This window comes from Syngnathus scovelli, chromosome 11 (assembly GCF_024217435.2).
Source record: "Syngnathus scovelli strain Florida chromosome 11, RoL_Ssco_1.2, whole genome shotgun sequence".
Classification (NCBI taxonomy): Eukaryota; Metazoa; Chordata; class Actinopteri; order Syngnathiformes; family Syngnathidae; genus Syngnathus; species Syngnathus scovelli.
Window position 1 is genome coordinate 2,575,470 of NC_090857.1, and position 22,645 is coordinate 2,598,114.

Genomic DNA, 22,645 nt, shown 5'->3' on the forward strand with positions numbered 1-22,645 from the left:
TTCTCTTTTTGTTCAAATGTATATATTTTGGATTGATGTCATTTGTAATTCTGAAAATTGCGATTGAGAACTACTGCTCTCAGTGGTCAAGATGTCACGTTAAATAGTTTTTTTTTCCAGGCGTTGCTAAAACAGCGGCCAGTTTGGCATCCAACGTGAGTCCACAGTGCTGAACGAGATAATCATTTCGAGCTAGCATGTGCTTTGTTATTATCCTGAAGATTTATGGAGCATCACAGAGAAGAAACGTCTCTGGAGCCTGCTTCTATTTCATGTTCTCAGGTGGCCCAACAACATAGTGTACAATACAAAATAATTATAAAATACAAGAATGAAAGGTACAATCAAATCCAATAAAATAAAAATAAAACTTAGCAAGAACTTTTCACCTATTTTATTTCTCACAGTGTTTGCTAATGTCAGCTAGCCTGCGAGATCGTCGAGCTTCCTCATCAGCTAACAGTTTTGCCCCCATTTTGTGTTTATTTGCGCTGCTTCATTTGCTTATCGCTGCTCAGTGTGGCGAATCTTCTTCCTGTTTACATTCTTGTGTCTAATAAGAGAGTGAGGTCACAGGGGCCGCTGTGACACATTTTGGTACTTTGGAATTTTACTCAAGAGCAAGGCGAGAAACAGACTTTGTTTACAAACATGATTAGAACCGGAGACATTTAGACATTCATTTAGTTTCATTTAGTCAAGCTAGTTCTGTGCAGGACATTAATAGAGGAGTGGTGTGTATCTCCATGCAGACCCAAATTTTGGTGCCTACAAGCCCAAAAAGTTTGTTAGTAATTGAGCATAACGTGATGAATTTATGCTATATGTAAATGTGAGGGCTGCACAGGGCCCAGTGTGTGTGCGAGTGCATTTGCGTGTGTGTGTGAGGAGTCACGACAAGGTCCTGACTATTTCTTGTGCAGGAATAATTTCTGCAGAGTCCACAATTTCCGCGTTGCCTCAGTCAATAAGTTGAGCAGCAAAAACGGCGAGCTATCAATAGCAACTTCCCACTATGGAGGTGTCAAGAGTGTCAGCACTTTTTGGAAAAAATATTACATTACTTTCCTTTTGTTATTGTCGATATACTTCTTCCCCTTTTTTAATATAGCCGTTACTAAAGGCAGCGCTCCTTCTCTTTCCTTAAGGCCAACATTTACTTTTGTTCCTTCTTTTTTACACGCTGACGGATAGTCCTCACGAAGCCCACCAAGAGGCAACCATGACAACTGAGTGCGACTTTATTTTTCAGCACTTTATCTCCACCTTGGCTCTCTTTCTAGTTCACGCTCCTCCCGGGAAGCTCCTTTCAAGTGCGTTTATCTTTCACGTAAAGCCCTCCCGTCACCTTGGCTCCATGTGCTGCATAAGCAAAAGAATTAGCTAGTAGGTGCCATGAAGAAGTAATTTTGTCGAATGGATAATGACAGTGAAAATTCATTTTTACGTTTCTACTCAAGTATCTTTCAGTTTGTACTTGGGTTACTTTCCCTAAACTAAAGGATTTGAATCATTCATTTTACGCAGGTGGATATTACACGATAGTTTCAGCAAAGCTCACAAATGATCACCTCCTGTCACCTCATATTCATCTACCGTCGAGTCGTAATGAGCCTTGTAAGTAATTTAAAATAAAATGAATAAAGACGTCCCCTTTAAGTGGAGCGTGTGAGTACTTTTGCCACCTCTGTTTGCACTCCATTGCAGGAGTGGTTCAAAGGGAGGAGATGGGGCTCAGGCCTCCAAAATGTGCAGGACTCCCTGCTGGAGGCCAGGGGGCAGCACAGGAGGAACGGCGGCGGGCTTAACAAAAACAGATGGAAGTCTGAGGGATTTCACATCCACTTTGGGCCAGAGTCGGCGATATTTGCATTGGCCCAGAGATTCTCACGCCCTCTCCTCCATAAGCTCCTCGCTCTGCAGACAGGCAGTGTTTGAGTTTAAACAGGAAAATATTTGTCCTATGTTGTAATGTGTTTAGAAAATAGTTAATAATTGGTTAAATTGGTTTTGCCCAAAAAATAATATCGGCCGATCAAACAAATAATATATATATTATTAATTATACTGTAAGCTTTTTTGAGGGGAGTCAATCTCTTGTTATTTTTTTTATTTTTTTTTACTGTTGGCCTCACTGATGTTGTGACATCTCGCAGGGTCCCTGCAGCAGTCGAGCCAATAACGCTGGAGCGGGATTTGGGAGGCGGCCATGCGCAAACAGAGAAGGAAAGCTCCGGGGACACGCCCGAAGGTACGCGTCGGAATGACTTTGACAACGGGAAGTATCGCCGCCGTAGATTAAAGCCGAGCTCACCTCGGGAATCGAGTTCATTCCGACATTTGGCTTGGATTGTTAAAGCGGCTGCGGGCGACAACGCGGTGACGCGGGCGGCAGGGGAGCTTGATCTTAAATGGAGGCAGCGCTTCTCACACTTGATTGATTTCTCCAGCCAGAAATAGGCAGTGGCTTCTATCAAACTACGTAATCCTCTGTCACCGCGCAAACCTGAGCCCAATCCGATTACGAAGGGGTGAGGATCAATTGCAAAACATTTCTGAGCGAGACAAGAAAAAGTTGCCTCGGAAACGAGAATTCCAATACAAATCGGTATTTTCATCAAATTCATTTTCGCCGAGTGTTCTTGGTCTGCTGTATACTTCCAGGCTACATTAGCAACACTTTGTACTTGATTTCACATATTTTTTTAAAAGATTTTTCTTTTACAGTATTGATCAGAATACCGTGTTCAGGGTTGTTAGGTTGCATCGAGCATGATTGTAATTTATTTGACTTAAATTCCCTGCTTCGTGCAAGAGCCATTTTCCCGCTTTGAAGGCTCACACTCGATAGCTGCAGTCGTTGTTTTCCCCCGGCAGCACAAACGTTGGTGTTGGTAATCCTCTTTTGTTTTTTTTGGTAGGAAAAACAGCAGCTTTTTTTGCGGGGAGCTGCCTTGGAAATCGGCTGAGTAATCCGTGAAGGAATAGACTTTTCTAATCAGATAAATAGAAAACAATGATTACGTCTGTTGGGCGGCTCAGGAGAAAAGCCACGCAGACAAATGACAAATCGATGAATGCTTAGCGGGCTAAATTTGGCTCGTAGTGACGAGAGTTAAGACGCCTTGCAACGTGCAACAAAGAATCATTGCTCACGTACTTTCATTACAACACATTTGCATGTATTTTTAAGAGCAAATCTTCTGAGGTGAAATTGTCACTTAATCGTAATATGCATACATTTCTCCACCAGCCACACGTGAGGTCGAGGTTGACGTCATCTATGACGACGTACCGTGCGAGGAACCCCTGTCCCCCGATGAAGGTGCATGCAAGATGATTCCACTTGGAACCTCATGTGGTATTTTTTTTTTTTTTTGATACCAATGGTTGTGCGATCCGTAGATACGCTCTACGAGGACGTTCAGCGGGACTCGTATGCTCCATCCAGTGCAGGCACCGGATGGAGCTCCAGCGAGTTTGAGAGCTATGACGAGCAGTCGGACGGCGAGAGCAAAATGCCGACACGCAGCAAGGTAAATTACATTCTGTTACATCTGCCAAGTTAGTGTTGGGGACTCATCTTTGTATTTTTAAATCACTTTCTAAGTTGTGATTGTTTTTTTGGGCCGGTGTTTGGTGAATTTTGCCAATTTAAAACATGTCCCAACAACATCTGTTCCTCTTTCATCCACTGGACGGCGCTGTGGCCACATCTCAACGTCTGGTCTGTGCTGTATGTAATCTGTACTAATATGAGTGAGGTTATGCTTCTTTTTTTTTTTTTTTTTTTTTTCACACCCATCTGCGTGCAAGAGTTTGTTATTCAAGGGACGCTCAATCGATGGCAGCGCGAAGAGGGGGAAACAAAAGCGTGATATATGTAGACACAGAATGACTTGCTCAGGTAATTAAAGTGCGGAGGCCTTTGGGAAAGTCTGTGCACTTTTCAGTCTGCTGAGGAGCTGACTTTAAGAAGGAATGCTGGAGTAATTACTGAGGAAACATTAACTATTAGCTTTTGTAGTTCCATAACACATTGCTTTTAATTTGTTTCACCCAATTAGTTTTTCCCCTTTTTTTTTCCTTTCCCACTGTGGAACTACGGGGCTTGATTTTTCTTTTACTTTCACACTTGACCCTTTTTGACGGCTCTCATAAATCAAACTCCCCGAAACGCATTAACTGCTCCTTGCTTTCACTCCTTGTCACTCTTCTGACTCCCGTTTTGGTTCGCGTTGATCATTTGCGTCGCTGCCACCCTCCTTTGCCCTCTTTTTTCCGGCTGCCTCCCCATTGTTTTTCCTTAACGCTGACTCGCCACCCCCTTGCCTCACCTGTAGCTGTCCCCCGAAGTGCGGCGACTGAGGGAGCGCTGCGCCCGGACCAAGCGTGAGCTGGCTATCAAGCTGTCTGGCAAGCACAACTATGACCTCAAGGTATCTCCAATGTGTGTTTACGTGTTTGCCAACAGCCTCTGCTGACTCTCGGGCCATACTCATCCTTTCCTGGACGTCACAGAGACCTTGTTTATTGTAGTTCTAAAAAATAAGTGTGTAATTCGACGACTGAAGTGATAACTGCTAGTTGGTTCAAAATGCATGCTGGCTACCATTCCAAGCATCTGCCATATGTGTTTTTTTTTTTTTAAAGCCAAAATATCTGAAAGTTGAATTGTAGAAATAATTATAACTTGAGTATTAGCTAATTCATTCTTGACACCATATTTGGAGAGGCAGGGGGCGCTCCCCTGTATTTCAGCTGCTTGTGCTATATTTTTTTGGGGGGCAATATCTAACCGCTTTCTAACAATCTTTTAATGCACGACTTACTTGTCCTGGCATGTCATCTAAAAATATGACAATGATGTGATGCGTAGTGTATTCTGGGCCCCACGCGGGGTCGGGTTGCCGGGCTCAGGGGTGGACTCTGACACACTCGTCCTCAGACGTGACTCTCCCTGCACCGCCATCATCTTGTTCACCGGTCTGATTAGGACTCGCGGGGGAGCCGCCAGATGTCGAGATTCCCACCATGATCACGTCCTGTTAGTAGGCCATGGAGCCAATGACAGAGCTCTGATGACCCCCTCCCCTTGCACCCCCAACCAGGTGCAGCAGCTCATGAAGGCGGCCAGAAGCAACACCAAGGATGGACTTGAAAAGACCAGAATGGCCGTTATGCGCAAAGTCTCCTTCCTTCACCGGAAAGACCCCATCGGTAACCTACTTAAATATCTTTCTTTTGAGCTTTAGCCTTGACTAGTAGCTTTTAGCTGTTCACTATTCGGGAGCCCTCTAGTCTTGGTGGGGCCCATCGTTTTTCTTTATTAACCATTCAGGTGACCTTTTAAATCCTTTATCATTCTTAACTATTTATACAAGTTAAAAGACAAGGTTGAACACTTTATTAGATTTTGAATTAAGCCTGTTTGGATTAAACCTCCTGGTACTGCTTTTTGCCGGTTGTATTGATTTAAAGTTGAAAATTCAAGAACAAAGACACACAAAGGTCCAAAAGTGGGCGAGAACATTTAAAGTCCTTTTTAGTCACCCTCACAAATATTAAGGAAAATAATATTTTAATAAATTGGAAATAATCATATACATTAAGATTATTTTATATATATTTTTTTAAGTCTGTTGCTTATCGTATTTCCCCCACTCGTGTCTTTGTGGCGACAGTTGAAGAGGACGACGCGGGCTACCTCGATGTGGTGATATCGGACGTGACGCATCCGCCGCCGCAGCTGAGCGCCATGCCGGAGGGCCTGACCAACCACCAGGTTACGATTTTAAAACTATCATCCTCCTCTACCTGTCGCCGCACAGTGATATGCGCAAGCATCCGTAAGCTGCAGCCCCGTGCCGCTGCGCCATCTCATCCTCTCATCCCTGTTGTCTTTGCAGGTTGTCAGGCGCCACATTCTGGGCTCCATCATCCAGAGCGAGCGCAGCTACCTGGAGTCCCTGCGGAGGATCCTGCAGGTGAGCAGGGGGCCTCTCCACCGCCACATGCAACCGAGACCTGTCATGTGATTAATGGGATCGCTCCTCTTGCCAGTTATTCGTCATTACCGCCACCTTGAACAGTCGTGCGAGATCAAAAATTTCATTCAGCCATGGGCACGCACACTTGCTATTAATGCAGTCTCTCCTCTCACTTGTTATTAATTACGACCGCCGCCTCGTGCGGAAGAAATGATCAGAGCGACTAGAAATAATATACGGAGTCAAATAAAAAAAAAGTCCATAGCACATTCGATCACCTGGGAGCTTATGTGCTCGTGTCCTACAACTAACACAATCGCTCCTCTTGACAGTTCTTCATGATAGCCGGCGCCTCGCACAATAGAAATCAAACACGAGACAATCCCGTGACAGCTTTATGAGTGATTGTTCACGCAAACAAACAACACAGCCAGATGGGACGCTTTGCAATGTGCAGCTCGCTGGAAAAATGTCTGTCTTGTCACAGCGTCCAGTCGAGTGGTAAAAGGCGGCTTGTCCACAAGCCCAATTAGACACTGAAGGTTGTGACGTTCTTCACTGCTGGATGGATTTTTCGGGAGGGGGTGGGTGCACACGAAAACAAAGATAGCGACCACCTGGCACACATGTCCACTTGAAGACATGGCTCCTTCTCGGAGGCTTTAGCAACATCTCAGTGAGTCCTCACGCCTCGCTCACCTTTTTACTTCTAAACAAGTTGAAATCACGCCGCTTCACTTTTCTCCTCATCTTGTGTTTGTTCATTAGATGAGTCACAACTCTTTGCTTTCGTTCGCTAAACTAATGGGCACTTGTATAGTTGATGCCAAGTTCAATGGATCAGTCACTTGGGAATCTCCCGGAATTCCCGATGGCCACCACGTTCCCCGATTGGAGGGAAACATGAACGTTATGGATGTCTTCACATAGATGAGCATCACAGACTGATTTCACTTGCTACTCTGTGTGTGTGTGTGTAGGACTACCACAAACCTCTGCTGGAAGCCGAGCCTCGCATCCTGAGCCCTCGCAAGATCCGGCCCATATTCCACAGAGTCCGGGAGATCACCCATTGCCATTCCGTGTTCCAGATCGCGCTGGCGTCGCGCGTGGCCGAATGGGACAGCTGCGAGAAAATCGGAGACTTGTTCGTCGCCTCGGTCAGTATGAGAAGCTGTCTTTCCGTTCTCAGTGAATAATGCATGCTTGGCTCCGGTGACCCTCCACTCGAATGAGCACAAATGATATAGATGCCTAAAGTTTGAGCTGAGTCACTCGCTGACTCTCATACAGCATCCCTATTGCTAACCAAAACAGGGGCACCTTCTCGACTCTGCTCGCTGTGCAATGTTGTGGGTGCTATTTATTTTCCTGCGTTAATGAAAAAAGCGGCCGTGATAACTTCTCAAAAGTGAGCATTACTTGCACTGAGGAGGCTTGGTTATTTGTTTGCACTGGCCATGCTCTCTCGCTCTCTTTCTCTCTCTCTCTCTCTCGCTCTCTCTCTCTTTCTTCAGTTCAAGTGATAGATTGAGAAAATTGGCAAAGGTGTGTAGGTAGGGGGCTTTCATTGTGGCCCCAAAATGAACATGTTCAGCAGGACTTTTTTGTATTGTGCAGCTCCGCAGCCATTCTCTCTCTCTCTCTCTCTCTCTCTCTCTCTCTCTCTCTCTCTCTCTCTCTCTCTCTCTCTCTCTCTCTCTCTCTCTCTCTCTCTCGCTCTCTCTCGCTCTCTCTTCAGTTCAAGTGACCTGCAGGAGTTTGATTGAGAAAATTGGCAAAGGTGGGGGGGGCTTGCATTGTGGCCCCAAAATGAACGTGTTCAGCAGGACTTTTTTTTTTTTTTTTTTATTGTGCAGCTCCGCAGCCATTATCTCCACTCATTTGTCCATCAGCGCCATGGGGTCCAGCCTCTAATTCTCTGCCGGGCATCACGCAGTGTTGCTTTATTGCTGTCCGCAGACCGAGTGCCAAATGAGGCCTCGGTGGAAAAGAAAAGAAAAGAAAAGAAAGTGTAGGATGGGATTGACCTTTCTTTTCATCCAGGAAGAAAGCGCAAGGAAAGCATTGCAAATACGTAGAGTATGTGAGTAGATTTTTCAGGGAATTTATATTATGTCAACTTTTTTTTCTTTTTCTAGCCTACGGAATTCTTGCTTTGTCAAAATAGACTATGATGTAAAAAAGATGTTAATGGAGAGAGGGCAAGTCAACCACTGTTGAGAATAATCCCCATCCATTTTTTTTAAATTATTATCACGATAGCTAAGAACGATTCACGGTGAACGTGTTGCCACCAAGTTCAAAGTGAATCGTTCGAATCATTCGCTAATTTAGCATGTTTTGTGGTTGTCAGTTCGCAGTGTTAGCAAAGCTGGGAGAACATGTCAGTAATAGCTCTTAAACAACAACATCTATCTTTTTTTTTCCCCCCCTTCCTTTCAACATATGCCCCGAATGAATTAAACTCATAAATCGCATGAAGTTCAGCGTGAAAGCACCTTTGCCAGAGTGAAGAGAGTAAACACCGCTCAAGCCGCTTTGCTCCTCGGTGTGTCTTCAGTTCTCCAAGTCCATGGTGCTGGACGTGTACAGCGACTACGTGAACAACTTCACCAACGCCATGGCGCTCATTAAAAAGGCCTGCCTGTCCAAACCGGCCTTTCTGGAATTCCTCAAGGTGAGCTTCGGTTTTACACGCCATTTTTCCCCTCAAATGAAGATGTGTTGTTTGTTTTCCTCAGATTGTGACTCGTCTCTCGTGCCCCCAAGGGTGGTGGCCCGTTAATAATGCATACGTCTTGGCTTTGGAAGAAGACAATCGAATACTTTTCACAACCTACCTTTTTATGTGTTTTATAAATGTCCCACTCTTGTGAAAATAGGTCCTATTAGATGTAGGCACATTTTATGGTTTGGGGATATCTACTCCATTTTCTCAAATAGCAGCCAGGGGCAGTTTATTTACTAGGAAGCAGCAGCGGGTGTTTATTTGACACAGGTCGACGGAGAACGGTTACTTCCGTGTTACGGTGGGAAATGTCTTACTGCCTCATATTATTCCCTTTTCGGCTCCCTTTATTACTAATTACAGGCCATAAAAGTAGTTTAGATGGAGTCAAAGTGAACAAAATGAAGCTAAGCAATCCATGTGTGTTACTTTGCTTGTGTCACGGCCTCCCTGGGTTGTCACCGTTGAACTACAGGGCAATTGAGAATAACCGCACAGGCTGCACAAAAGTCAGCCATGTGAGTCACTACGCTTTTTTTTTTCTTTTTCTTCAAATGCTCACTTCAAAGTGTACAGATGAAAGGGCGTGACGTCGCTTGCAGACCGAAGCGACACCCGTTATCTCTCTGGTGGTGAACAAGTCACATGATCTGACTTGTACGTGCTTGAAAAACCCGACTTTGAGTTGAACTACATGAACTCACAATTTATCCTCGTAGCATTTTCACCAGAGAGTGCCTTTATTTATTTATTACAGAAATATTTCTTGTGTCATTTGCACAAACCAGGCAACGCTGTGACCCGCAATGCCTTTTGTACTGCTGAGGAGTGAATTTGCGAACCAAAAATAGATGGAGGCTAGACATATTAGTTGCTAATGCCCCGTCACTCCCTCCACCATCATTCCCTTTCTACAGCTCCACCACTCTTACTGATCCTCCGAGGAGAGGACCACTCAAGCTAATGGTGGCAGAGGAACATTAGCACCTTGTAATTTCCGTGGCGTCAAGCCGCATCACTTGGATTCTCCTGTCGCCCGGCCACCTGGAAGTGACAGCGCAAAGAATAACAAATCATAAAGGAACCCCGCCGGGGGTCCGCACTACCATTTGCCGGCTGGCGGCTATGACTCCGCTTGATGCCTCCCACAAATGATTACTGGAGGCAGGATTACTGCAGGTGGTGTGTTTTGTATCCGTAGAGAAATTCAGGTCCTGTCCTCAATGTTCAGTCAGGTGATGTATATTATTGTGCCAGGCATTCCCGGCCATCTTTGTGAAGCCTCTGAGCTTTGAGCATCACTGGCCTGATTAAGAAATTGCAATGACCTTAATCACCGACGCTTATGTATTTTCTATTATTCATAGCATTTTGAATTATTGAGAAGCGTCTCCACTAGTGGAATTGAACGGATTCTCCAGCTTCCATCTTTAGTCATACCCCAATAAGCCGTAGGCTTTTTACAAATTCACCCCAAGGAAGTGTGTTGGAATGATATGGCTGGACTATTTGAGATCTTGACAGTATGACTCGAAGGGGTTAAGTGTAGCCTGGGTTGTCGACAGTCTTCGCTGCATAAAAATATGATTTGGGATTAACGATATAAGTTTGTTTTATCGTTTTGGTTTAAGGTATTAATACAGGCAAACGATTACTCATGTAGAGCAGCAGGCCATCGATTTTCTGTCAATGCTGTGATTTACCGAAATCAAATTCCTCAAACATGGCGAATAAAAACTCTTGACAATGTGCCGTTGTGCCCTCCTCTCCCCCTTGGGTCCCGCCCTCTGCAGAAGAAGCAGGCATCCAGCTTGGACCGCATCACCCTCTATGGACTGATGGTGAAGCCCATTCAGCGATTCCCCCAATTCATATTACTTCTCCAGGTAGGCAGTAAATAATGTGTGCGCCGCTTGCGCCACATACACAGATCCGTGCCATAAATTTAAAATGGGAAGCGCCGCTCCCGTGAGTGAAAATGCCAACCTTTGCTTTTACGGCCCCCTTCAGGACATGCTGAAGAACACGCCCAAGGGCCACGTGGACCGCCTACCCCTGCAACTCGCCCTCACTGAGCTGGAGACGCTGGCCGAGAAGCTCAACGAGCAGAAGCGGGTCGCTGACCAGATCGCTGAGACGCAGCAGCTCGCGCGCAGCGTCAGCGATCGTCTGCTCAGTAAGGTGACCAATCAACATCTTTTGAGCGCAAATGAAAAATCGGACACATAGCATCCATTTTCCATAACGCTCCCATCGTCCTGCAAACAATTACATGTGCACTCAGTTAGGCAATTTATCAAGAATCAATTCCAAACAGTCGCCAGAATTCTTATCAGCAATCTCTCGTGGGGAGGTGGTGTTTTTTTTTTCATTTTTATTTTATTTTGATTAACTCCAGAAAATGACGCCTATTATCATAGCCACTCTCCATTAGCATCCCGAAATGAGATCTCGCGGCCGCACGTCTCAACAAATGCGCTGTATAAAAAGAATTAGACGCTAAATGACACATTTAATTGGAAGCTGCGGAAAGCGCTTTACTTTTACGCTCCCCCAACGGAAGCGGCTCCAAAAGCCCCCCCCCCCCCCCCCCCCCATGCGTTCCAGGTCTTCTAGAGGAGCCGATTAGGCCAATCCACCTTTATTCCTCGCACCCAATTCACCGCAGTGACACTGCAGAAAGGGAGAGCACCTCTTCTTCTATTGCCCCCATAACTGTCCAATGAAATATTCATTCTGCGCCTCAAACTGTCTACGCTGGCCAGATTGAACAGATAACAGTCAGAGTGTGAATGCGTACCCACACGCACACACACCACACATAAATGTGGCGCAAAGCCCATTGTGGCCTGATACTGCCGACTTTAAGGATACGGTCTCACAGGAAGGAAGCCATTAAACCACCAATCACTCCCTTTATGGGCCCGGGCCGCAAGCGAAGCGCCGGCCGGGTAGACGCTGCGGTAGTAGGATGTCCTCCAAGATGCTTCCCCCGCACTGCGGGTGGCGGACACGCCTTTTTCGTCATATAAACATGACATTATGAGAGGCTTGAAATCCCGATTTTCAACGAGCTACTCGCTGCTGGCAGTATTGTGAGACTTTTGCTTCAAATTGGCAAAAGTGCTCGCACGGACAGAAAAAAAATACTAGTAAAAGAAGTACAGTGGTGCCTTGAGATATGAGGCGTTGTGAACTCTTTCGTTTTTATTTTTTAACTTCGACTCGGAGGTAAAAAGTTGGCACACAGCAATATGGCGGATAGTGAACAATTTTTCCAAAACAAGTCTTCAAGCTAAGGTTTTCTGCTCCACTAAGCAAAGAAGAAAGAGAATCACATAATCTGGATTGAAAACAAGCTCACATTTTGCTTTGTGCAAGCTTAATACTTTTGCAAAACACCATCGACGGATTAACAAATAGCACCAGTATTTGCTTTGACTGCCAAATGTAAACAGAAAAGACAATAATCATATTTCCCTTATCTTCCATGAAAAATGACTCGCATTACTGTTTACTGAATCACTTAGTTGTGAAGGTCTTCTTCGAATGTTTCTTCTTCCCCCGATGACCAAAGCACACACACCCGAAGCAGTAACAATGATTTAATCATGATGCACAACCGGTTTAATATTTTATATTCTGTTTACTTCTCATTCATTGTATGTTTGTTCAAGTAGAGAGTGCTGTTGAACAAAACTATATTTGCTGTCAGCTACTGTATTCATAATACCTTGATTCGACATTGATGACTTCTCTGCTCGCAAAATAGTTTGATTCTTTTATGAACTTGCATAGTGCCCGTACTGAGGAAAAAAAAAAAAAATCCATATTTGACTGAGCTCTTCACTGCGATTGGCGCGTGATGCATAAAAAGCAGGCGGACGTATTGATTTAGACACTCGTAAAAGAAGCGGGATAAAGAGATAAAAATGCTTCCTTCTGAATAAAACGTTGTTATTGGGTGCTTAAATTATGTATGTAGCAAACCTGATACGAAGCAAAGTGCGTCTCTATCGTGTTTGTGGATATTCTTCTTCAGCCAGTCATTGCTCTCTGAAGATGGATCGCAACTGGACCGTTTCGGTTGTCAAAATCGAAGTCGCCGTGGTGCGATGTCACAAAATGCACGAAAGTTTTCACATAGGTGAAAAATATATTTGCGGGTTACAAGCGAGCAAGATCTTGAGCTCCTCGCACCATCCTCACCGGTCTCTCCTCTGATCTAAGCCATTCAATTGTCCCACACAGCAACTGAACCTCGAGCAAGGCTCCCTGGTCCAGTGCGAGACACTCATCGAGACCGTGTACGGCGAGCGGGGACAAGTCCTCAAGTCCAAGGAGCGCAAGGTCTTCCTCTTTGACGACGTCCTAATCTGCGCCAACATAAATGTCAAGTAAGTCCCGCTGAGAGAAGCAAAATGCTGCCTTTTTCTACTCGTGTCTTTGCGGGAGTTGAGTTTTCCTCGGGGGACGAGCGGCAAATGGCAAGGAGGTTACGCCAGGCTCCAATGTGACGACGCTCTGAGAATATTCCGGCGTCGTGCATACGGGAGATGTCTGCGAGGCTTTTTGGGTGCTACTTGAGCGTGCGAGAGTTCACTCGGCTTTTGAAGCAAAAATGCTGGAATGTCTAACCACGGCCGCAGGAGTAACTTGGGCTCGTTCGAACGAATCATCTGCGACAGAACCATCATCGATCGAGTAAAACACGAGTCGGAGTTTTCATTTGGAATCTTCATTTCTTTATTTGCTAAAGATGCCGCTTCCAGCCCTCTTGTCATAGTAATTATCGTTCCGTGTTTCGTTAGACTCAAGAGTCCCCAAGTTGACTTTGCCCGCCTTCGAGTCTCTTGACAAACTGAGCGCGATGTTGATTGTCTGCGTGATTGCACGAATACATGAATAGCAATGAGCTTGTCGTCGCAGCATGTTGTCCAGTTCGGGTTGGCAACACGTGTGATGAGCCACATCGGAATTGCAAAAATACAGAAGACACAAAATTGTCCACCAAAAACACCCGCAGAACCAGTACCAATAAAACCCAAAATATGCGTGGCCGGTTCAGTTTCAAATTTTCAAGCCGTTGTGTGCTGAAATTCCCAAAACGTATTTTTTTGTGAAAGTGGGCCGATCGATCACTGACAGATGCTTCCAATGTTGTCCCCACCAGGGGCTCTCCAGACATAAGCAGCCTGGTCCCGGTGGGGCCCAAGTACACCATGAAGTGGAGCGCCCCCTTGCAGCAGGTTCAGGTGGTGGAGGTGGGCCAGGACGTTTCCCAGGGCAAGGAGGCCGCTGTCTACCAGCAGAATGCGAGCAGGCGGCAAAGCAGCTCACAGGCCTCAGGTGAGCCCGAGCGTCAACCGCTTCACCTAATTGCCGCATATGCATCTCCGTCGAGTTGATCCATCAATTCCATCTTGAGACGTGTGGACCGCCAATGTTCTCTGGGCCGTAGTTTGGACACCCCAGAGTTGATCTCATCACGTACGCTCACTCGGCGCGGTTAATCTGTTCCTGCCCTCGAGTGTTCCGCGCAGGGCTGCAGATGAGTCCGCTCTGCTTGTCACTCTGATTGAGGACAGATTTTTTTTGCACGAAGGGATAGAGGGCCCCATGCGTTAGTTTGGAACTGGCGGCCAAGAGATTCAGACACAGCTTGACCAGATTGAATGTTAGAAATATTTAGAAGGAAGAGAACAAAGCCACCGAGTGCGGATCTTACTCTCCCCCTCCTCATTGGAGTGCCTTCATCGTCCTATGTGTTTCGGCAGGCTTTGGATGCGGATCAGACAAGGCTTTACATTCACCTGTTCCCGCGGAGAGACTGGAAATCCATCGGCGAGCGTGAATGCCGTCACACTGGTGCAACTTAGTTGCAGAAAAGCCGATGTTTAGAGCGAGCGCTCCGGGCTGGCGGCTGCCCGCGCACGGCCATTTGAGAGCGTGAAAACCCGCATACCGTCTTTACGGGATTACGCTGGATTACAACTCAGCACATTCACCTCGGGAGGGTTTTTCCCAGCCTAAATTGAGGCAGAGGTGCCCCTGTTCTGGTCATCCGCACTCGATTGTATGGCGGCCTCATGTTTTCTTTTTTTTGATGTATTTTAATCTGATATTTTCATGACTTAGTTATTGTTTTCGTTATCTAAAAATGCTTGTCGCCACCTCGCCTGGAAAAACACGCTCGTTGTACGACGCTTAATGGGAAAGTTAAGTCCAAAATGTGTCCCCACTAATCAAAACAGGGTATTCTAATGAGTATTGTTAGTGGCGTATGTATGAAGCAGCAAAATCCATCTCTGGGGGCGGCCATTGTGCCGCTGGCTGTCAATTGAAATTAGCATCACAGTGCTTAAGGGCACTGCTTGCAAACACCACATGACCAAACCCAGAAAACAGATGAGCCGTAATTGGTCGTTTTGAAGAATAATTTCTTGAAGAAAAGTCTGCTTGCCTTCATGCTAACAAAGCAAAACGCCATAGATGGGCTGAAAAGCAGCATCACTGCCATGTTCTTAAAACACATCTTTAAATCTATTATGTATAGACAGGGCGGCTCGGTGGCGCACTGGGTAGCACGTCCGCCTCACAGTTAGGAGGGTGCGGGTTCGATTCCACCTCCGGCCCTCCCTGTGTGGAGTTTGCATGTTCTCCCCGGGCCCGCGTGGGTTTTCTCCGGGCACTCCGGTTTCCTCCCACATTCCAAAAACATGCTCGGTAGGCCGATTGAAGACTCCAAATTGTCCCTAGGTGTGAGTGCGATTGGTTGTCTGTCTCTGTGTGCCCTGCGATTGGCTGGCAACCAGTTCAGGGTGTCCCCCGCCTACTGCCCGATGACGGCTGGGATAGGCTCCAGCACGCCCGTGACCCCCGTGGGGACTAAGCGGTTCAGAAAATGGATGGATGGATGGATGTATAGACGGAAAATATAACAGACATTTTCTTTATCCTCATCGAAGAACCACGGTGGCCAAGGAGGACCAGAAGGAGCGGCACATAATGTCCAATGAACTGAAGTAACCAATGTAGCAAAATCCATTTGGTTCTTCTGGGAGTGACCCGAAATTAGGTGCAGGAAGCCTCTTAGAAATCCCATATTGAGGAAAAAAAAAAAAAGAAAATTTCATCCTGCCTGTGAACAAGTCCATGCAATCCTGCGCTTTCTTTCTTCCCACCCATTGATTTCCTCACACGCACGGCGGCTGTCTGGGGCTCCCCACGTCTGGGATGCTATTAAAAGCAAAGCCCTACCATAGAGCTTCTTAAATGAACATCTCAAGGCCATCCAAACATCCTCCCGTTTCCATTCACCAGGATAGACAACAAGTCCTCAGGGAGGGGTCGCTAAGCCCGCATACAGCACCCTGTGATCTGTCTCTTTGTTTATTACACGCTGGCGGTGACGGTGCGCGACACCTCAGCAGTCAAATGCACCTTGCCGATTTAATTAGGCACTCGCGGAGGCGCGCCATCGATTGGCGGCAGTAGGCAAGCGCGACTTTGAAGCGCCGGCTGCGAATCGATGCCGTCTTTTGCGTCTAATAAGACACCTGCGCTCCTCTTGGCCCAGAAAAGGGCATCATAGGCCCAAATAACACTTTCTACATTCCATGGCTGGAGCTTCACTCCGTAATGATGAAGATCGATCCAGCCGCTACGCAGCACACCTTTTTCATTTCTACCTCTGCAGTTTGTGAAAACTAGCGCGCCTATTTGTTTTCCGTGTCTACCAAATCCTTATCCGTTAGCCAAGAGCACGGAGATTCTTTAGAGGAGGTACATTTTATTTCACATGCAGGATTAGCGGTTAGCACGTCTGGAGTTCCACTTTGGGGTCTGGTTTTCCTCTGTGGATTTTGCACGTTCTCCTCGTGCGGCTTTTATACTTTTACACGATGGAAATCGTTTTTCAAATCTTCTCTATCATCAGTATTCCAGACGTTATTTCATGTGGACAGCACGTTGCTCATTTTCTAAAATATTAGCTCACCTGCTATTCAGTGTGATGTGCAGTCATGAATAATAAAGTGTTAAAAGAAAATTGGCCACTCCAAAGTGTTTTAAATAATTTGTTTGCTCGTTGGTTTCTCCTCTGTCATCTATTGTAGTCTGACGGCCATTTTGAATGTTTTAGGGAAACCCATCCTGGGTCCTCCTCGGCTCTACCAAGAACTGCAGGAGCTTCAGCATGACCTTTGTGTGGTGGAGGACGTGACGCTACTTGTGGGTACCCTGGAGGGGACCTACCAGGTGCGTTTAGGATTTAAATGGACTTTTTTTTCTCACTGATAATTTGTTTTATTCCAAAAAGTAATATGCAAGGAATTACTTCCGCCATATTTGCTGTTAGACATTCATGGAATCGTATTCACGTTTTGTCTTCTCTATAGTTAGTGACTGAAAACCTTTTGTTCTGTTTGTTGAAGTGAAGCTGCCGTCATTGTATTGCTCAAGCCATAGTGTTGTCAAATAGAAAAAAGTTTTCATCAACAAGATTTAAGGCTGATGCCAGAGTCCGCCACTCATCCCGCAGTGTTAAAAATCAGAGCAGTCTGCGGCTGACACTGTGCAGAAGACGGGTGGAGGTGATATCCAGCAATTACAGAAGAGCCTCTTGAACTAATGGTGGCAGTTTTGCCTTCATGTGCCAAGAATGTACTCATTGTCCTCTGGAGATTGCTACTCTGCCAGCCAAAGAGGCAAAATTGATTGAGACTTGCCAGTTGCATCCTTTCAAATTCTGATGACAGTATGATCAATTGAATTTTGACTCGCACCAAAGCCATTCAAACCACTTGGGACCTGGGATGATGAGAGTCAACTTTGCAGTAGAATGATAAGAAGGACTCCAGGTAATCCACCAAACAGAGTCCACATGTGTGTTGGTGTGATGTAACACAAGAGCCTTCATGCAATCACCTCCCAAATTCCGATGGGTCTTTTTCGAACGCCATCTGATGACTGTGCCCCTTGCAACATGTAACTCCGCTTGGCTTTTGTCTCCCATCAAAGAACCTGAACACCACCGTGGCGCAGGACTGGTGTTTGGCTCTGCAGAGGCTTATTCGCATCAAAGAAGAGCAGATCCAGAGTGCCAACAAATGCCGCTTACGCCTGCAGCTGCCCGGGAGGCCGGACAAGTGAGTCAAAATATCACACCCAGCAAACACTGGTATGCCAGTAAACATCGGTGTTTCTTTTTTTTTTTTTTTTTCAATCTTGTTCTTTACTTTTAACATGCAGTTCAATCTTGAACTTTTAATTACAGTATCCTACATTGTATTTAATTCAAGACATGTTCACTGAGCGACATGACCTTTTGTAGACCCACAAAAAAAGTCACAGGAAGCCATAGCTGAAAAAAGTCTTTTTTTTTTTTTTTTTTTTGAGTGGTCCTTGAGAGATATTCGCTGTATTGTACAAGAGCTTTTGGCAGACTGCTCCCAAATTTGAGCCTTGTGTGCTAGAAAAATTGCAGAAAATGTGTGTAAGCATGACATACATGTGGCACATTTGGATCACGCTTGTGATGCGTGTTGGGTTTTGTGCCATTTTTTTTTGCCTCTTTAAACATGCAGAATTTCTTCCATAAAGCATTTCCACAAGCAAACAAACAAAACAGCGAGCGTAATCCTAATGGCTTGTGTGCAGCTAACAAATGTGCTATTTTGGACGACGTAGGAAGCAGGAAAATGAAATAATGGCGTTGGATAATAGATCCCGTTTTTCCGCCTTTGGCGGGGGAAAGAGCAAGGATGCGGCGTGGTGAGGGATAAAAAGGACAGTGATTGCGATGTCGACACTTGAGTCTTTCTGGAAAAAACAGTAATAATAATAATAAGAAAATGTAATGATTGAGCTCCGCAGTGAAAGGCTCGAAGCGGGCCTGAGCTGAAGTGACAGCTTGAATGTACACATTGGTCGCATCCGCGTCTCCCGCTTCCCTCGTCAACTGTCGCAGCGGACTTGCTGGGCCGATCTGCTTACGCACGTGTTTGATGGCTCCAGATGTTGCCCTCGCGTGAGTCCCTTGAAAGGGCGGGATCCCCGTTTTCTGAGAGGGGGCTTTTCAAACTCAGGGACCATCCATCCATCCATTTTCTGAACCGCTTAGTCCCCACGGGGGTCGCGGGCGTGCTGGAGCCTATCCCAGCCGTCATCGGGCAGTAGGCGGGGGACACCCTGAACTGGTTGCCAGCCAATCGCAGGGCACACAGAGACAGACAACCAATCGCACTCACACTCACACCTAGGGACAATTTGGAGTCTTCAATCGGCCTACCAAGCATGTTTTTGGAATGTGGGAGGAAACCGGAGTGCCCGGAGAAAACCCACGCGGGCCCGGGGAGAACATGCAAACTCCACACAGGGAGGGCCGGAGGTGGAATCGAACCCGCACCCTGCTAACTGTGAGGCGGACGTGCTACCCAGTGCGCCACCGAGCCGCCCACTCAGGGACCTTTTTTCCCAAATAATCCAGAGAGTCAGGAAAGACAAGATTTTTGTAGTATTGTTTACTGAAGTGAAGGCAGATCTCAAGCCCGAAAGCTTGCCGGAGATGGCGACTCCACAAAATTGGTTTGGAGAAGTAAAAGCCAACAAAGCCAACTGCAGGGGAGACAACTCCCGCCAGGTCATGGAAGCAACTCTGCTTGCGTGCTTACATCGGAATTGTGCCGTGATGTTGCAACCTGCTGCGAGCGGGGGGGGGGGTGACAGGTTGCACAGCGGGCGCCCGTTCTGCCGCCACCCAGGGTGTGGCAATGGCAGATTACAAAGGGAGCACAAAACAGCAGGCAGGCGGACAAACAAATCCACTTTGACTTGATTTTGCCGGCCTCCTTGCCAAAATGTTTACGTGTCATTTGTGGGAATTTACTGCAAGAAAGCAGATGAGCTGTTTGTCTTTTATGTGACACGACTTCATGATTGTATATGTTCAACATTGTCGGTACATTACGATCAGCTCTGTTTTAATCGCTTTGTCACCATCTTGTGGCATCTACAAGCATTACAAAACATTCAGCTTTTCACGGCATGAGCTGCTTCCATCATGTGTTTCCAAAAGTCTCCATCTCAACTTTCCTTGTAACATTTCCTACAAATCTCACAATGTACAAAGGCCTACTTGGCATCGGAAAGAACTCGGCGTGCGACGTGCATGACCGCGCCAGAGCGTGGGAGCGCACCAGGGACCTCCCTCTTCTACCAAGCGTCTGCCTTCCTGTCTGGCCGCGAGCGACGTTCTGCAGTCAGGCAGGCACATCACAGGCTGCACACGGCAAACAGCGCGTACGTGGGGAGAATCCCGACACGCCTCCTCAAAGGCAGCGAGCAGGCCGCAAAGTGTGACAGCGCTTCATTAATATGCCGCCTTCTCGCGCCGCTGCGGGAGCCGCCGATGCGCACTTCAAATCTCATCCAACGCTGACGTCGCTTTATCTTCCTTTTGCTAATGGCACCTCATTGGAAGTTCATCCAGGCAGAGAGGCTCGCCCAAATAATGCACCCCCGCCAACACACACACACACACACACCTCGGAGACTCCTTGTGATCTTATCTCGGTGACCGCGCACTACGTGGCACTACAATGACTTTGCCCCGTAACTCCCGTGAGGAGTAGAGAGAGAGGCGTGGATGAAAATGGACTCGCTGCCATTCTCTACTTGAGGCGATCTGATCTGAAGGAAATAGACTCAACTTCCGTCACCGGGTACTGGAGCCTCTATCAGTACCGGTGCTTGTGCACAACTCGTTGGGTCGGATTTTGTTAAAAGTCAAGCAGCAGCGAATGAGAAGATAAAATAATACACTAAAATAAAACAGCACCCTCATTTTTAGTTTTAATAAAAAAGGTTGCTATTCACTCTGTATTTGTCTAAAGCAGTTTATCGAGTTAGTTTGCATTAACTTGACAGCCAATAAAATAGCCGCCAGCATTTCTCTCCTGATCGGCCACCCAATAAAAAATCAATACAAGTGCAGGTTTTGTAAGCAATACTCGAGGGAGATGAGGTCAAAGATCAAGTCGCGCCGTGTTTTCGCCGACGATGCATTATTAAAAAAAAGTGGGCGCTAATCCACATGCATTATGCGGCGACCCCAAAATGGAGATGGGGGGGCGGGTAGTGACATTTAGCCCCTGCCCAAACATTCAATACGAGTTCTTGCATTAACATTTCATAGCAGAGTGGAGGAGGCAGAAAATAATTCAGGGCCGGTGCCAGCAGGTCAATGGCTGCAGGCTGCCGTCAGTCCAAAGAGCGCCGCAACTTCAAGCCGCCTCCGACTCGGAAGCTTTGCCACGCTACTGTTATTCATCCAACCGCCTCCACAAATATAAAACGAAGCGGGCGCAGCATTTTGACGGGCCGTTATAAAGATTTGATGAATGGCGTGAAAGGTGGACAGACAGAAGACAGAATCACTGTTACTCCTTTTTAATGCTGACTGACTGAAAATATTTCCCATGGAGCTCAATTATGATTGGGAGTATGTATCATAAACTTGCACCATCATCAAACTTTAACAATGTGTGTGGTCAATCGCGGTGAAGGAATGCCTTCCTTTGTGGCAGGGCGCGTTCCACGTCCTCCGAGAATCGCCAGACTTGACTGTATCCGAGCAATTATAAAGACATTTTTCCATAATATGTCCCCTCTAATCCACGTTGACACTCTTACGCAGCATGTTTCCGCTCTGATGATGGCGTCTTCTTGATGAGCAGACTCTCACTGAGCGAGCAAATGTCGGCCTGCCGCTCTCTCGTGCGGCCGTCCCGGTGCGGCCGTGTCCTTGTGCATCGGTGTCACGCCTGCGCCTCTCCGCTCACCTGCCGTCATAAATCAGCTGGATCCTTCCACCCTCTCCATCTTCTCCTCCTGCTCTGACCCCCCCCCCTACCTCCCAGCGCCTTCATCTCTTCCGCCAGTGTGGCGCGCATGCACTGCGGCTGTCAATCATCCAATCAGAGGCCGCGTTATCACATCGCAGGCCCTGTGGGCTGGAGCTGTTGTGAAAAAGAATCCAACTGAGTGAGCAGTTGCGTTTCCCCTCACACGCCCCCCTCCGTCTCCTTCTCCATCTTTCACAAACTGCCTTGGCTATATTTAGACAGCAAATGGCGTGAATGATACTTGTGCTTGTCCGTTGCATTGTCATCTTCTGGTACCTCTTTTTGGAGACGGCATGTGCCAAAGACAAACAACAACAAATTGGCATGCAATGGAGAATAACAAACCTCTTGTCTTCCCTTTATGTAGTTTTGCGCTGTAAATATATTATTATTATTATTATTACAAAACCATTGTAAGCTATTGTTAGAAAAATAATTTTAGGTAGGATATTCTGTATATACTCATCAATGATGTTTATTATCAAACTACAGGGTCTGGCAAAATGATCTGACACATTTGTAGGTTTAATAAAATACAAAAAAGTTGTTTTTATTTTCAAAAAGTACATATAATGCCATTTTGTTTCATTTATTTGCATTTTATTAAACCTACAAATGTGTCAGATCATTTTGCCGGACCCTGTGCATTTGTAACTAGTATATGCAGTATTGGATTGTTTTGGAAAAAAATATTTTTGAAACGTTCAATATGTTGATACTGGTGCCAAATAAAAAAATAGATGAGTAGATGATGACAAAAATTAATTAGCAATGGAGATGCGGGAATCGACAAAAGATAGCTAACTGGTTTTCCAAGTGTTAAAAATAGATGACAGACACCTGAAGTTAAAAAAAAAAAAAAAGGCATTCGCTTTCAGAGGTCAGAAGGCTGTGTGAGAAAATGATGAGCGCTGAGTGCTGTGGCCTCGCCGGTCACTTGTGCTCCGACGCCATTAAACACCAGTTAAAGATGTCACGCTCCTGAAAAAAGACACGGACCGGGCCATGGAATCGGAGGC

General features: G+C 46.2%; 1 protein-coding gene across 3 annotated transcripts in view; it reads left to right on the top strand.

Annotated features, from left to right (window-relative positions):
• Positions 1-22,645, top strand: part of arhgef10la (Rho guanine nucleotide exchange factor (GEF) 10-like a) — a 56,676-nt gene that overhangs the window by 7,390 nt on the left and 26,641 nt on the right. For 2 of the 3 annotated variants that reach the window (XR_007484657.2, XM_049734071.2), the window contains exons 4-18: positions 2,157-2,251; positions 3,254-3,325; positions 3,406-3,536; positions 4,344-4,439; positions 5,112-5,220; positions 5,685-5,785; positions 5,910-5,987; positions 6,971-7,150; positions 8,554-8,670; positions 10,515-10,607; positions 10,732-10,902; positions 12,973-13,118; positions 13,895-14,070; positions 16,865-16,980; positions 17,743-17,870. Coding sequence is in view for 2 of the 3 variants with exons in the window: in XM_049734071.2 (XP_049590028.1) it covers positions 2,157-2,251; positions 3,254-3,325; positions 3,406-3,536; positions 4,344-4,439; positions 5,112-5,220; positions 5,685-5,785; positions 5,910-5,987; positions 6,971-7,150; positions 8,554-8,670; positions 10,515-10,607; positions 10,732-10,902; positions 12,973-13,118; positions 13,895-14,070; positions 16,865-16,980; positions 17,743-17,870 (1,809 nt within the window). In the remaining variant the exon portion in view is untranslated. The remainder of the gene's footprint in view (positions 1-2,156; positions 2,252-3,253; positions 3,326-3,405; positions 3,537-4,343; positions 4,440-5,111; positions 5,221-5,684; positions 5,786-5,909; positions 5,988-6,970; positions 7,151-8,553; positions 8,671-10,514; positions 10,608-10,731; positions 10,903-12,972; positions 13,119-13,894; positions 14,071-16,864; positions 16,981-17,742; positions 17,871-22,645) is intronic. The other variant, XM_049734072.2, reaches the window with a different exon arrangement.